This window comes from Brassica rapa, chromosome A10 (assembly GCF_000309985.2).
Source record: "Brassica rapa cultivar Chiifu-401-42 chromosome A10, CAAS_Brap_v3.01, whole genome shotgun sequence".
Lineage (NCBI taxonomy): Eukaryota > Viridiplantae > Streptophyta > Magnoliopsida > Brassicales > Brassicaceae > Brassica > Brassica rapa.
This window is the reverse complement of record NC_024804.2, coordinates 20,520,622-20,533,996: the sequence shown is the minus strand read 5'-3', so window position 1 is coordinate 20,533,996 and position 13,375 is coordinate 20,520,622. Positions and strand designations below refer to the sequence as shown.

Here is a 13,375-nt window from a genome sequence, read left to right as displayed (position 1 = left end):
AGGTAGGTCAGATCTAATCATATGGACTTCACATTGTTAAGCCCTTAACTCTAGGATTAAGGTACCTAGTGGTAGTTTACAAAGTCAAAATTGTATCGAGAGTTCAGTTTGCGCGTGGTGGAACATGAAAAAAAAAGTCAAATGCTGAAAATGTACGTCGTGTATTAGATAAGCGTATCAACAAAAATTAAATGTGAAGCAACAAACACTTGAAATGAATATTTTCATGTTACTGTCCATGCATTATGTTTTCTAACCATTAATACCGGTCACCGACTAGTTGAGAATTTGATATATACGTCAGAATAATCATCCATGTATCAACTTATAAGACATCCTCTACAGATAAGAACAATGTATAGTTTCCTAGTTGAGACTTTAAAAACATATTTTAAAAAAATAAAATTAAAAGTTCCAAACGATGTTTATTACGTGATGAACTGTATATCTATATGTGATTATTAACGCAGTATATACTCTAATGATTAATGAAATTTTACCCAGCTTGGAAGTATTAAAAGAAGAAAAAGTAATGTTACGGTTTCGATTATGCATTGGGAAACACTAAACTAGTGCTCGATGTCAAGTTTTACGGACGAAGTGTGATCTAAGGATTTAGCTTGTAAAACTACCCTAACAAAATATTAACTGCAGTATGCACATGTTATCTTTACTAATTTGTCATCAAATCTTTAGGTAAACGCATTGATAATTAGCTCGCATGTAACAGTTTAAGAGTGAATTTCTATAAAAACATATAAATTGTCGTCTAATGCCATAAATGATTACTTCTAGGTGAACATTCTTGGAAACAATCACATGTGCTTCTTGAACTTTTACTTGAAATAAACCTCTGACTTGTATTGACTTTCTTGTTTAATTACATTTAGTTACGTTCGATCTATGAGTAAACAATGTAATTAGATATCAATTTGTTAACTCGACAAAAACCCAACAAAAGTGTGAAAACATTTATGGTGTACGTAACGTAGTAAAATATAAATATATGGGTTCCCTGCGAGTAATGGCTTACGTACCTTGAGAACAATTATTTATAAAGTTAAACAAATGTAAACTACTTGCAATAAATGAAGCCACATGGATATAGTGGTCGCAAAATTAAATTTCTATATAACTATGATATATATACACACAATATGGACAGATTTGAAATTTCTTTGGTTGGTGAAAAAAAATTTAATTGTAAATAAATCATTTTTGTATATTTCATTTGATGTAATCTTGTGTGTTTTGTGTCAAATAAAAAATCTGGTGTGTTTTCTCTCTTTGAGTATTTACGTGTCAGGGTGAAGTTGCACTATGCATTATCTTTTTGAAGAAAAATACATAAATTTTCTTACAATCGATCAAACACATTTAATCATGTGATTTTCTTACCAACTTGTACATCAGATGCGTTCACTTTGTGAAGATTACTTAATTACGAGTGTATGCATGCGTCGGTGTGTATGTGGTAGAACAAGAATACGGGGACCCGCAATCAGTTGAAGCCTAACTGCATCAACGCACGGCCCTGTTAAATGTTATACCGTATTATACGGACACTCTAGTAATCTCATTTTAAATCCGTAAAGAAACAAACAAAATCTTACGTACATGATACATTGATACTAGTATTTAGTTAGCGAGTGATAGCTTAGATCACTTTTTTACATAAAAGTATTCCAATATGATCAAATGAATTGGATCGAATCGGAACGTAGGATTTAGTTCAGAGTGATTCTCAATTGGCCACTCGCAAATTGACCAAGGAAAATGCATGAGCTTACCCATGTGCGGACCACGTGCGTTTGCTTTTCTCTTGGCTTATATCAAAAATTGCCTTATTGAATTTTTTTAATATATAAGATTTGCTACCTTTTTAAAAAAATCATTCTAAATACTTAAAACTCCTATAAAAGCTGTTCACTAATTTGTATAAAATTATGAAATATGTATATATGATTATTAAGTCATACACAGTGCCGAATGTTAAGAAAGTACTAAAGCGGGGAATTTTCAAATTTTAAATGTTATAAAACAGTTCAATAATAATCTTAAAAAAAAAACTATTTTCCTGAATGTGGAAATTTTTAAACAAAAACCAAATTCGGTGGAATATAATATACATATTTTTATTAGATCCACGAGGCAAGAAATGCGGAATTACAAATTCGTTGTTTTCTCATTAATAAAAATACTTTATAAAATGATTTTTTTTAAAAAAAATATAATAAGATATAGCCGCAAAACTCCTTTGAAGCATCATCTCTCCCTCCATAAGTAGCCTCCCTACCTCCCTCCTCCTTCACACACTTTTCTCTTTCTCTCAAAACTTTTTTCCGTACCGAAGAAAAATATGGCGGCGAAAATAATGACACTAATGGTGGTTGCTGCTCTGGTGGCGACCACAGTGAACGCCAGAATCCCCGGCGTATACACTGGAGGTCCCTGGGTCAACGCTCACGCCACCTTCTACGGCGAAGCTGATGCTTCCGGCACTATGGGTACACTCTCTCTCACTTCTTTAACACATAAACACATGTATTCACTGATGAGTAGACATTTAACATTAAGGTTTGTATTGTTGTAGGTGGTGCGTGTGGGTACGGGAACTTGTATAGCCAAGGTTACGGTGTGAACACTGCGGCTTTAAGCACTGCCTTATTCAACAATGGTTTGAGTTGTGGCGCTTGCTTTGAGCTCAAATGTGTAAATGATCCAGGCTGGTGTCTTCCCGGAAACCCATCAATTCTTATCACGGCTACTAATTTCTGTCCACCTAACTTTGCTCAAGCTAGCGACAATGGTGGTTGGTGTAACCCACCTCGTGAACACTTTGACCTTGCCATGCCTATGTTTCTAACCATCGCTAAGTATAGGGCCGGTATTGTCCCCGTTTCTTACCGCAGGTAAAAATCTTCATCTCTATCTAGTAGCTATTTTTTATTTATTATCAATATTTACCGGGAACAAGTCATTTCGGAGACCCATAAAATTAAAACGATATAGAAAAAATTAGCATGGTTATTAGACACACATAAATCAAATAATTATCTAAAATTATCTTAATATATTGACTAGTTTTTTTCAGCTGAGTATTAATATAACAATGTTTATTTTGCTTCAGAATTAAGAGGTTACATTTTTATATAGTACTAGTATATAATTATGATCTCGAATCTAATAAGAATCTGTGAGCTTGAAGATTTTCAGAGCCTTGCATGTTCATTGTTTTCTTTATTCCATTTTCTTCTTGTATTCCCGAGAAAGTTGCTTTGCTTTTTTTTTTTTTTCTAGGGAACCAAACAATAAAGATTGTTTCTATTAATGACTGTTTTAGTTGAGTCGACGCAATCACCTTTCCTGTCTTTTAGTCCCTTTTAAGCCATTATCCTTTAACCAGCTTAACCTAACCTTTTCTTTTGTCAGCCCTCCTCATACGTATATACATCATCTTCAAAATACCTTATTTACTAGGTCGGTTGTTAAATAATGCATATGACCCATAAGATTCCGAAACATTTTTTTTCCATTGTTTTCTGCATTGAAGTCAGCTAAAGGCCGACACTTCCTCACCCCACCCCATACATTTGCCAGGCCATCCACATAACCCAAAACCAGTGTCGGGTCGTGTTACATACTAGTAGTATTAGTTTCCTTTCCTTTCACGAAGTTGCGTAAAATTTATAAAACCTTCAGAAGTGTCTATCTAACCTATACTATACTCTTATCAATTTGTTTTATTTTTAAAATGATGTGGGCATTAAAAATAACCAAAAAATCAATCAACACGAACCTAAGTAATCATGAACTTTCTATGGAGACTAGAGTATGTCTTTTTTCAGACAAAACTAATTGCAATACATATTTAATCTTTGTTCACTTTCTTTGTGGTGTTGCAGGGTCCCATGTAGGAAGAAGGGAGGTATAAGATTCACGATCAATGGATCCAAGTACTTCAACTTAGTGTTGGTCACTAACGTAGCCGGAGCCGGAAACGTCCAGATGGTCAGTGTGAAAGGTAGCAACACAGCTTGGTTAGGTCTTAGCAGGAATTGGGGACAAAACTGGCAATCCAACGCAATTCTTGTCGGCCAATCTCTTTCTTTCAGAGTCAAAACCTCCGATGGCCGAAGCTCCACCTCCAACAACATAGTTCCCAGTAACTGGCAATTTGGTCAGACTTTCTCCGGCAAGAATTTTCGCGTCTGAAGATTAACAAAAATCTTCGGAAGACATATTTGAATCTTTATTTCTCTCTTTCTTATATAATATATATATTTACGTGTCTTTAATATTAGTTACGGTTTGGAATTGGGGTTTTACCATTTTTCCCTTATTTTCTCAGGGAAAGTATTGGGATTGCTTGGTTTGGAAGTTAGGGTTTTATTTTAAAACATTTAGGCTTTGTTTTTGGTGTGTTGTGTCTTGTTTGGTTATGTAGTGAAGGCTGAAGCGGCTTCAAAGAGAAAGGGTTGGGATAAAGATAAATGTAGCCCGCAGCTCTCCTTTATGCTCTGATTGTATTAAGTATATATAAATATATGATATTAAGAAACTTATATAAATAAATAAACGATTGGCTATTTGCTTATCTTCAATGTTTTGATATACATATTACTGTGGTGTATGGATTGCTTATGTTCTATTTAGCCATTTAAAAAGTGAGTATCATCGAAAATTGTATTAGCCTTTCATACAACCGTTCCTTAATCATTCGTCTATACTTTGATCAGTCAAACCTATACACACAGAGCGTATAGCTTTATACTGTCCAGAATTCCGGGATGTACGGTTTGCCATACGTATTTTTAGCATGTACTTGTGTAAGAGCTCATGAATTAAGGAGAATACAATTCATGTGATGTGATGTAAATGCATTACACCATCATCATGTGCAATCTGCGATCAGAATTTTATCATATAGATACAAAAAGTAATATAAGATATTGTATCAGATTTTATAGAATCTTATCTTTTATTCTGATGATTTAGTTGATGGACTTAACCAATGTATAATGTTCTTTTCTGTATATATGTGTAGATGAATAATTTTTTTCATCTCAACTGAGGCCAACAATATGAATTCGAATAACATTTCAAGGTTCTTTTTTTTGCTTTAATATGTTTCAGTTTCATTTAAGAAGCAGTACACAAACCTAAGGTTGTGATAAAAAAAATAAAGACATAACCATATGCATACATAGACAAGATGTATATATCGTGGCCTGTCAATTTGATCGGTTTACCTGAATGAATGTTACAAAAAGAAAGATTAAAGATAGTGGAGGCTAGAGAGCATTAATCTTAATATATCTCATCGCAAATGCATCAAAGAGAACAGAAAGGCAAAATAACTTATTAGTTCTTCTTTGTCCGAAAACATAGTTCTGATTGAGATAAATGGATATGAAATTTGAAATATACAGGATGGAAAGTTCAATGGTATGGAAATATTACAATATAAATTTTACTTTACTTTCAAAAGCTCAACCAACACACAATAATACAGAGGAATTTTACTCTCTCTCACTTCTTCAATCTTGATCCTTCTCATTACCAAACTAAAATATAACTAGAAAAGAATATAAAATTCATATCTCAGAACAACAAACAAACGGGTTACAGAAAAAAAAAAGTATTATTCGTGGTTAAAAGAGAAAAAAATACAGAACATATTATTATGACCTTTCTGCTCCAGTGGAGTCTCTCGCATGCATGCTTATCTGAGAACTCTGTTTGAGCTAAGGACGAAATGATCTTCACCGCCTGCAATGGTAGAGTGAAGCCTCCCGGCAGCCCAGCCATTGTTGAGCATCCGAGCAGGATCACCGGTGACACGGCTTTCTTCAGCACGAGTTTCGAATTCAGGAAGGCCATTGGCTTTCCTTTCTTTCCTTGTTTTCCTCTCCTCATCTCTTTCTTTCCTCAACCAACTCTCAACTGTTCTCATCAATGACTTCTTGCTTGTCTCCTTCACTTTCTCCATTGGCATTGCTAATTGCAACTTCCCATTTGCTACATACACCTATAACAATGAAAAGATGTTGTGTTATATGTATTTGTTCATTAGTAGTATAGGAGCAAAACAGAAGGTTTTGTATTACAATGTGTGTAGGCCAATCCTCAAGGCCATCGAAAATATGAGTGGCGTAGATAATGGTAGCTCCTCGTTCTTGGCATTCCTTCCTCAGAAATGCCAAAAGGTCGGCTCTGGCGAGAACGTCAAGGTCAACAGTGATTTCATCCAAAAGGAGAACCTGTAGATGATCCAAGAAAGTTGGAAGATTCAGATAAAGGTTTATTAATCATCTTTTTATTTCAAACACAAAGATTGGCCTTTGTGTTGTTTAATAAGATTAAGACCTTGAAAGGCTTGAGGAGTCCCATGCAAATCTGGACGCGTCTTCTCTGGCCATCAGAGACCTTGTGCAATCTCCATGAGATATCGATATCCAACACCTAATCCAACAACCACAGTTAGATCAAACACAGAAAGGTGGAGAATCACAAAACAGAACGATGCTACTTGAATGCTTAAGTGCTAGTAGTAAGTTCGGTATGTGACAAAGACAGAAGACAAGACCATGTTCTAGACGTGAGCAGCGTGACAAGCACAAATAGAACTAAACAGAAAGGTAGATAGCATCACATGCATTTGATTAAACAAAACAAAAAAGGTTCATTCCAGCTTGTAAAACACATAATAAATAGACACTTGAGATGCTTAAATGTTTGGTATGTGACAAAGATGGAAGATCATTATGGCAAATACTAATTTCATGTATATGAAACCTGAGAATGTAATTAATCTGTAACAGAGAAGAAATAAGCATGTGATCAACCAAAAGTACAAAACCTTGATCAATTCAGCTCTTCTCTTTGGATCAATACCAGCCACTCCGAAAATCATCTTCTCTGCCGATATATCCATTTGAATCGGCACTTCAAATCCTGCAAATGCCACGTCACGCCTCCACTGCAAACACACACACACACAATATCCAAAATCAATTCAATTCCAAACCAGAACGAACACACAACCAAATCAAATTCACACGAGATTTGAAAACTGCATATGACGAACCTCGCCGCCGAGATAGCAGAGATCACCAGAAGATGTCAAACCGGTGTCGTGAAACGCAGATCGACCAAGAACCCTAACCATGTGCGGCTCCACCATATGTTTCCCTCCCAATATCTTCAGTATCGTTGTTTTCCCTGATTTTAATCAAACTTCAGATCCTACACATACGCATTTCAAGCTCCTAACAGAGATAAACCAATTTTAACGTACCGGCGCCGTTAGATCCGACGAGGAGACACCGTTCGCTCGAGTTGAGCTTCAGAGAGAAATCCTCGATGAGCGGTTTCGATCCCGGAGGTGGATGTCCGTCGATTCCAGGATACGTGAATCGTAATCCGGAGATCTCCACCGTTGTATCACTACGCTTCTCCTCTTCCATCTTTACTACTTTTAAGTTCTTCCCTTTCTCTTCTTCCTCTGTATCGTTTTATACTTTTCTTCAGACGTTTGGTAGTGGGTGGTGAGAGTAATTAACCGACACCGTTTTGGTGGACACTTGAACATAATAGCTCACGTGGCGCTCTTTGAGACGTTTGTTTACATTAAAGACTTTTCTTCTTTAATGGGAACGGAGGAGGGAAGTTGACGTGGCTCTGTTAGAGACCGTCTCCTCAAAAACGGCGTCATTTTAGTAAAAGATTTTTTTTTTTTTTTTTTTTAATTTGTAGTGTATTCCTCTGTTCTTGATCGCCTCGCTGAGATTTGTGGGAATCTTTTGGCAAACATGGCAGCGATCTACAGTCTTTACATAATCAACAAATCTGGTGGTTTGATCTTTTACAAGGTACTCTCATCATCTCTATCCCCTTCTTCTCGATCTCGCAGCTGTATTGCGCACGACTTTCCATGTCTGGAGAGTGAATGACGACCTAATTGATGTTCAATTTCGCTGGATTCATCAATTTTATTCGAGGGAAACTGAAAAATAAAGTTTTTAGATCACTAGGGGTTTGTGAATTGTCTTGATTTAAGAACCATTTTGCTTCCGACAACATTTAAGAACCGAAAGTAGTTCTTCAGTTTTGTCGGAATTGCTTTTTTTTTCTGTTCTGTCTGTAACTTTACGAGACGTGTGTGTATTTTTTTGGATTTTGGGAACATTCAGGATTGTGGAACAAAGGGAAGGATGGATACGAATGATAGCTTGAGGGTAGCCAGTTTATGGCACTCTATGCACGCCATTTCTCAGCAGCTTTCTCCTGTCAATGGCTGTTCTGGCATCGAGCTTCTCCAAGCCGATACCTTTGATCTCCATTGCTTCCAGTCTCTCCCAGGTTTATATACATTCTCACAACTGCCTTCCTTTTATGTCTTCTTCTTTCTCTTGATTGTTTATTCTTTCTCTCAGGAACAAAGTTCTTTGTGGTTTGTGAACCTGGCACTCCTCACATGGAGAGCCTCCTTAGATACATTTATGAACTCTACACTGACTACGTCTTGAAGAACCCTTTCTATGAGATTGAGATGCCTATCCGTTGCGAGCTTTTCGACCTCAACCTTTCTCAAGCTGTTCAGTCTGACCGCGTTGCACTCTTAGGCCGATGATGATCACATGATTGATTGTGTCTGCTGAGATCTCATCTCACTTCTTTGCCTTCTTTTTTTGTTTTTGTTTCCTCTAGTCTTCTTATCCGGATAACATTTTATATGTGACAAGAACACTTGAACATTGCAAAAAATAACTATATAAGTTTGTTTGTTCTCTCCCTTATATTTTGCCAGGGCAGTGACCAAAACTTGAGAATCTTTTAGTGTGAAACAGCATTAATACCTAAGCAGAGAGAAGGCAAAAGAGTATATATACATCTCTAAATCCAGGTAAAGATTGTTACATAATTGAAGGCCTAGGATAATTCACAGCTTGTGGAGACTTGTTGTTCTCACTGCTGGGTTGAAGAAGATTCTGCTGCTCTTTTGGTGTTTCCTTCTGGACATGGAGTTCTTCAAGTGTCTTGACGACATCGTTCATGGTCGGTCTAACCTTGGAATCTAAGGATATGCAGTCGAGTGCAAGAAGTGCGATTTTTAAAGCCCGGGTAAGCGAGTATTGACCTTGGAGACGAGGATCCATCACTCGGAGAAGCCTTCTTTTGTTTGTTAAGTAAGGTCTCGCCCAGTCCACTAGATTGTGTTCTCCCACCGGTTGGTTCTTGTCAATTGCTCGTCTCCCTGATAACAGCTCCAGTAACACAACCCCGAAGCTGTACACATCACTCTTTGCCGATAAATGACCTTTCAAAATTTTGACAAGAACATCAGTAAATGGAGTTCTTTGCATTGATATAACAGCTATGGAGACATACCGGTAGCTAGATATTCAGGAGCAGCGTATCCTTGAGTTCCAACGACTCTGGTAGAGACATGGCTGTTGTCACCCTCTGGACCATCTCTAGCCAAACCGAAATCCGAAAGCTTTGCATTGTAGTTCTACAGAGATACAGAGAGAGAGAGAGAGAGAAACAGTAAAGATAGGCTGCATCCAAAGCTACACAACAAAGTATCAATCAATCAATCATGTATGATCTTACTGAATCAAGCAAGATGTTGGATGCTTTGAAGTCTCTGTATATAACTTGAGGTTGAGCACTGTGTAGAAAAGCGAGTCCTCTAGCTGCTCCAAGAGCCATTCGAACCCGCGTGTTCCATGAAATTGGCTGAAAGAACGTTCCTCCTGTTTTTTGAGAAATCATATAAAAAAGAATATCAGATTCTCTGCCATGAGCTAACTTCTTATTCAATATATGAACACTTACTTCTGAATAAGTGATTCTCAAGACTACCGCGAGGCATGAACTCGTAAACAAGAAGCCTCTGCTCTTCCTCTAAGCAGTATCCAACTAGTTTCACAAGGTTTGGATGATCCAGCTGTCCTAAATAATTGATCTCAGCCTGCAAACAATAATAAAAAAAAATGGTTCAAGAACTTGAAATGGACTCTTGTGAAATAACAAATGGTGACTAACCAGCCATTCTCGATGACCTTGAAGCCCTTCTTGGTTAAGTTTTTTCACTGCAATGACAATTCCAGTCCCCGGTTTGGAAGGAGACAAGGAAGTCTCATCGATCCATCCTTTGAAAACGCAACCAAAGCCACCTTCACCAACCATACTATCAGGCCGGAAGCTCCTCGTTGCAGACTTGAGTTCACCGAGGGTAAAGCTCTTGAGATTAGCATTTTTCAAGATCTCGCCTTCTGTTCGAGGCGTATGAGAGAAGGAAGTGGCCGAAGCTGAGCCTTTGCTCCCTTCCCTACTCATGAATTTCGAACTTAGCCCTACAGTAATAATTTCACAAAGCGCAATGAGTTTAGATTCAACTCTTCTTACTAGTCAAGGAAACAAAGTGTGAAAGATACCACAGACTGTCTCATTGAAATTTCTGCCACCTTGTTCAAATATAATTAATAATAAGAGAAAGGCAAGAAGGTGACGGAACACTCACATGTACTGGAAGCAATATCTGTTTTGATCTGATTGCTGAAACAAGCCCCCATTTTAAACACACAACAAGAAAGAAACCAATCCCACTCACTCAGCTCTAGCTATTCTTTGTTTAAAAGCAGACAGATAGATAGCTTAATCTGTGTAAACACAGTCCCAGAAAGCGTACGAAATGGAGGGGAAACGAAGATTCCCTCAGAAGAACGATAGAAAATAAGATTAGCTAATAATGAAAACTCCAAAACATTTATTCTCTCAAGAAAAGTCTTTATTCATAGAATAATGATTTTGTTTAAAATGCAAAAGAAGTGTCAGAGATGAGTGCTCTTTCCTCTCTCTTTCTGTCGAGAAGTTTTTGGGTACGCCCTGTTGGACTTTCTTCCTCATCTTTCTCTGTTCATCGTTGACTTATTGACTTTTCCTCCTAATACTTCCCCACTGAAGCGCTATTAAACATACATTTATAGTATATGATTTGATCAAACTACTTACATTTACCATGACAAGTATCAGTTTGATTTTCTGTAACAAGAGAAAATCTGTAAGCAGCAATGAAAATCCTAAAATCATCATAATTGAGAAGAACCAAATTACTTTATTCCTAATGATTTTGATGATTTGAGGATTTTGACCTTTTGGTTTTTGAGATTTGAATTTTATTTTGGATGAACACTTTATTCGGATATTTTCTTGGTTTCGATTAATGAAAACATTATAATGAATTAGAATACGAAGAAATGAATACAATTTTTTTAATAAAAATTCAGTAAGAAAAAACTAGTTCACTAAATGAACAACATTAGAGCATGAGCAATGGTAGAATTCTAAGTCAAGCTCTCAAAATATTCAAATATTTAATATTAAAAACATTTACTCTTGTGACCGAAAAAAACTAACATTACCAATATTATACGAAATTAGTCATTAATAAAACCGAACTGGAACTAAGTTGGATATTAAGTTTTTTTTTTTCAATTTTACTACTACCCACATTGAACCAAATTTTGTAAATATCTAAATGGTTTTTAAATCTATAAAATTGAAAATCAAAAACCAAAATACCTAAACCGAAAATCAAACGTCCAGATCTATTTGCAGTCGCGGCAAGAATCAAGTTTTCGTGGACTAAACCACCAACTAAACCGTCTAATTGAATCAAATCAGAGATCAGCTGTTATCATGGTCAGAACTCATTGGTTATTAGATGATGATGATGACGAAGATTTTGGATTGTATAGCAGTACAGTAAGAGAAACCGATGAATCATGATCATGATTATTAAGCTTTTACCCTCCAAATTTAGAGTAAACAAACAACCATTCATGATACAATGAAAGTTATGGTTGATCTTAGAGCTCATGTGTGTTCGTTTTGTTGTTACAAGTTTCAGAAGCAACAGCGATAAAAACAACAAGAAGGATTAAAGATTATGACTCTAAGGGAAAAAGCAACGCCCTAACATCTCTCGAATCTTCGTCTTTCTCAGTGAAGAATTTGTGCACTTCTTTCAGTAACTCAAGAGCATTCGCCAATTCACCATCCTCGGCGTCCTCATCTATCCTCTCTTCTGCGTAAGAAAACTCTGGATGTCTTGTCTTGAACAAATCAATGACTTTCGTAGATTGTGGAGGAAGCGAGACTTACCTAACCTGGTCATTATATCTCCCAAGTACGAGTATTTCAAAGCAAACAACAGCAACAAGGTCATCGACGGGGTCCTAGCAAAAGCTCTTAATTTCTTCAAGAATAATAAAGTTTTCGAGTCGGAGGGAAAGAGAGAGAAGTGTTCTGGTGATGGTGAAGATATGGCTGTCTTATTGACAAACCTTAAGGCCCTTCATGAATTGTTCTTTAATGGAGGATATCACGATGTAACTCATGTCCCCGTGTCTTTGAAAGCAAGGAATATTTTTTATAATGATATTAGTATTTTTTTTCTTCTATTGATTTATGTATTTTGATTGGTTGGTTTAGACTTGTTTTGTTTTTATGTTGATGTTTATTATGGAGGATATCTGTTAAATTGTTGAAAGAAACAATAACAGGAGAAAAAGTGTGTACGAGTATGTTCTCGGTTCAATATCCAAATTAAACCAAGAAAAATCTAAAAAAACCCAAAAAAACGAAAGGGTTAAAATCCCCAAATCATCATAATTGAGAAGAATCACGCTGCTTTATCCCTAATGATTTTGATGATTGGGAGATTTTAACCTTTTGATTTTCAAGGTTTGGGTTTTATTTCAGATGAATGTGAGATTAATAACTTTATTCAGGCATTTTCTAGGTTAATTCAAGCTGAGATCGATTATCTACCTAAAATTATATTATTTTAATCAAAAATTATTTTACTATAAGTAAATTTTTTTTTTTAATATTATTATTTATATATAAATATATTGATTGCATATATTATCAAAACTAACATCCATTTATCAGCTATAAAAAATCTATGAGATGTAATGAAAAATTGGCGTAGATATTTATAAAAATAAATAGAGTTGATATAATGATCCACAATTTTATTTTATTTCATTTTTTATAGTTTCAGATCTTTTAAGAAGAGAAAAATATGTGTAATAAAAGTTATCAATAGTTTCATTTAACATTTTTCGTTTAATCATTGGTTTCTTATTTTATCCTTGCGGAATCAGCTGCACTTGATGTAATACAAGTTTATATTCATTCAAAGAATTATTAATAGTTGCTTTGTAAACTTCGAAAAGGCATAACCAAGTTTTAGCTAAAAAGTGTTTGCTTAGCAAAAAGGAAAAAAATGGAGAAACTGAATCCAAAAAATAAGTCCAATGTTTCTACCTATCACTTATACATGATCTGTTTTCATGTC

The 13,375-nt window shown here is 35.8% G+C and overlaps 4 protein-coding genes across 4 annotated transcripts; 2 read left to right on the top strand and 2 right to left on the bottom strand.

Moving 5' to 3' along the window:
* Nucleotides 1-210: 210 nt before the first annotated feature.
* LOC103847465 (expansin-A9) lies at nt 211-4,604 on the top strand. The gene is made up of 3 exons (XM_009124546.3): nt 211-2,507; nt 2,594-2,912; nt 3,906-4,604. The coding sequence occupies exons 1-3, from the start codon at nt 2,360-2,362 to the stop codon at nt 4,213-4,215; spliced, it is 777 nt and encodes a 258-aa protein (XP_009122794.1). The 5' UTR covers nt 211-2,359; the 3' UTR covers nt 4,216-4,604.
* A 935-nt stretch (nt 4,605-5,539) lies between these two features.
* On the bottom strand, nt 5,540-7,548 carry LOC103847464 (ABC transporter I family member 20). Its single transcript, XM_009124544.3, has 6 exons — nt 7,301-7,548; nt 7,091-7,224; nt 6,863-6,982; nt 6,370-6,465; nt 6,111-6,263; nt 5,540-6,031 (listed from the first exon to the last, which is right to left on the bottom strand). Exons 1-6 carry the CDS (start codon nt 7,467-7,469, stop codon nt 5,726-5,728), a joined length of 978 nt encoding a protein of 325 aa, XP_009122792.1. The 5' UTR covers nt 7,470-7,548; the 3' UTR covers nt 5,540-5,725.
* A 147-nt stretch (nt 7,549-7,695) lies between these two features.
* On the top strand, nt 7,696-8,797 carry LOC103847462 (trafficking protein particle complex subunit 4). The gene is made up of 3 exons (XM_009124541.3): nt 7,696-7,874; nt 8,196-8,364; nt 8,439-8,797. Exons 1-3 carry the CDS (start codon nt 7,815-7,817, stop codon nt 8,633-8,635), a joined length of 426 nt encoding a protein of 141 aa, XP_009122789.1. The 5' UTR covers nt 7,696-7,814; the 3' UTR covers nt 8,636-8,797.
* LOC103847463 (probable serine/threonine-protein kinase PBL11) lies at nt 8,760-13,307 on the bottom strand. The gene is made up of 6 exons (XM_009124542.3): nt 10,532-13,307; nt 10,054-10,364; nt 9,844-9,979; nt 9,619-9,761; nt 9,394-9,517; nt 8,760-9,322 (listed from the first exon to the last, which is right to left on the bottom strand). The coding sequence occupies exons 1-6, from the start codon at nt 10,581-10,583 to the stop codon at nt 8,919-8,921; spliced, it is 1,170 nt and encodes a 389-aa protein (XP_009122790.1). The 5' UTR covers nt 10,584-13,307; the 3' UTR covers nt 8,760-8,918.
* Between the last annotated feature and the right edge of the window lie 68 nt (nt 13,308-13,375).

Excerpts from the sequence above, each read along its gene's own strand:
- LOC103847465 (XM_009124546.3), top strand. The coding sequence starts at position 2,360 with ATGGCGGCGAAAATAATGACACTAATGGTGGTTGCTGCTCTGGTGGCG. Across the intron at positions 2,508-2,593 it reads TGATGCTTCCGGCACTATGG|GTGGTGCGTGTGGGTACGGG; the intron begins GTACACTCTCTC and ends GTATTGTTGTAG. Across the intron at positions 2,913-3,905 it reads GTCCCCGTTTCTTACCGCAG|GGTCCCATGTAGGAAGAAGG; the intron begins GTAAAAATCTTC and ends GTGGTGTTGCAG.
- LOC103847464 (XM_009124544.3), bottom strand. The coding sequence starts at position 7,469 with ATGGAAGAGGAGAAGCGTAGTGATACAACGGTGGAGATCTCCGGATTA. Across the intron at positions 6,466-6,862 it reads GAAGAGCTGAATTGATCAAG|GTGTTGGATATCGATATCTC; the intron begins GTTTTGTACTTT and ends TTGTTGGATTAG. Across the intron at positions 6,264-6,369 it reads GACTCCTCAAGCCTTTCAAG|GTTCTCCTTTTGGATGAAAT; the intron begins GTCTTAATCTTA and ends GATCATCTACAG.
- LOC103847462 (XM_009124541.3), top strand. The coding sequence starts at position 7,815 with ATGGCAGCGATCTACAGTCTTTACATAATCAACAAATCTGGTGGTTTG. Across the intron at positions 7,875-8,195 it reads GTGGTTTGATCTTTTACAAG|GATTGTGGAACAAAGGGAAG; the intron begins GTACTCTCATCA and ends GGGAACATTCAG. Across the intron at positions 8,365-8,438 it reads TTGCTTCCAGTCTCTCCCAG|GAACAAAGTTCTTTGTGGTT; the intron begins GTTTATATACAT and ends TCTTTCTCTCAG.
- LOC103847463 (XM_009124542.3), bottom strand. The coding sequence starts at position 10,583 with ATGGGGGCTTGTTTCAGCAATCAGATCAAAACAGATATTGCTTCCAGT. Across the intron at positions 10,365-10,531 it reads AGATATTGCTTCCAGTACAT|GGCTAAGTTCGAAATTCATG; the intron begins GTGAGTGTTCCG and ends TTATTACTGTAG. Across the intron at positions 9,762-9,843 it reads TGAGAATCACTTATTCAGAA|GAGGAACGTTCTTTCAGCCA; the intron begins GTAAGTGTTCAT and ends CTCAAAAAACAG.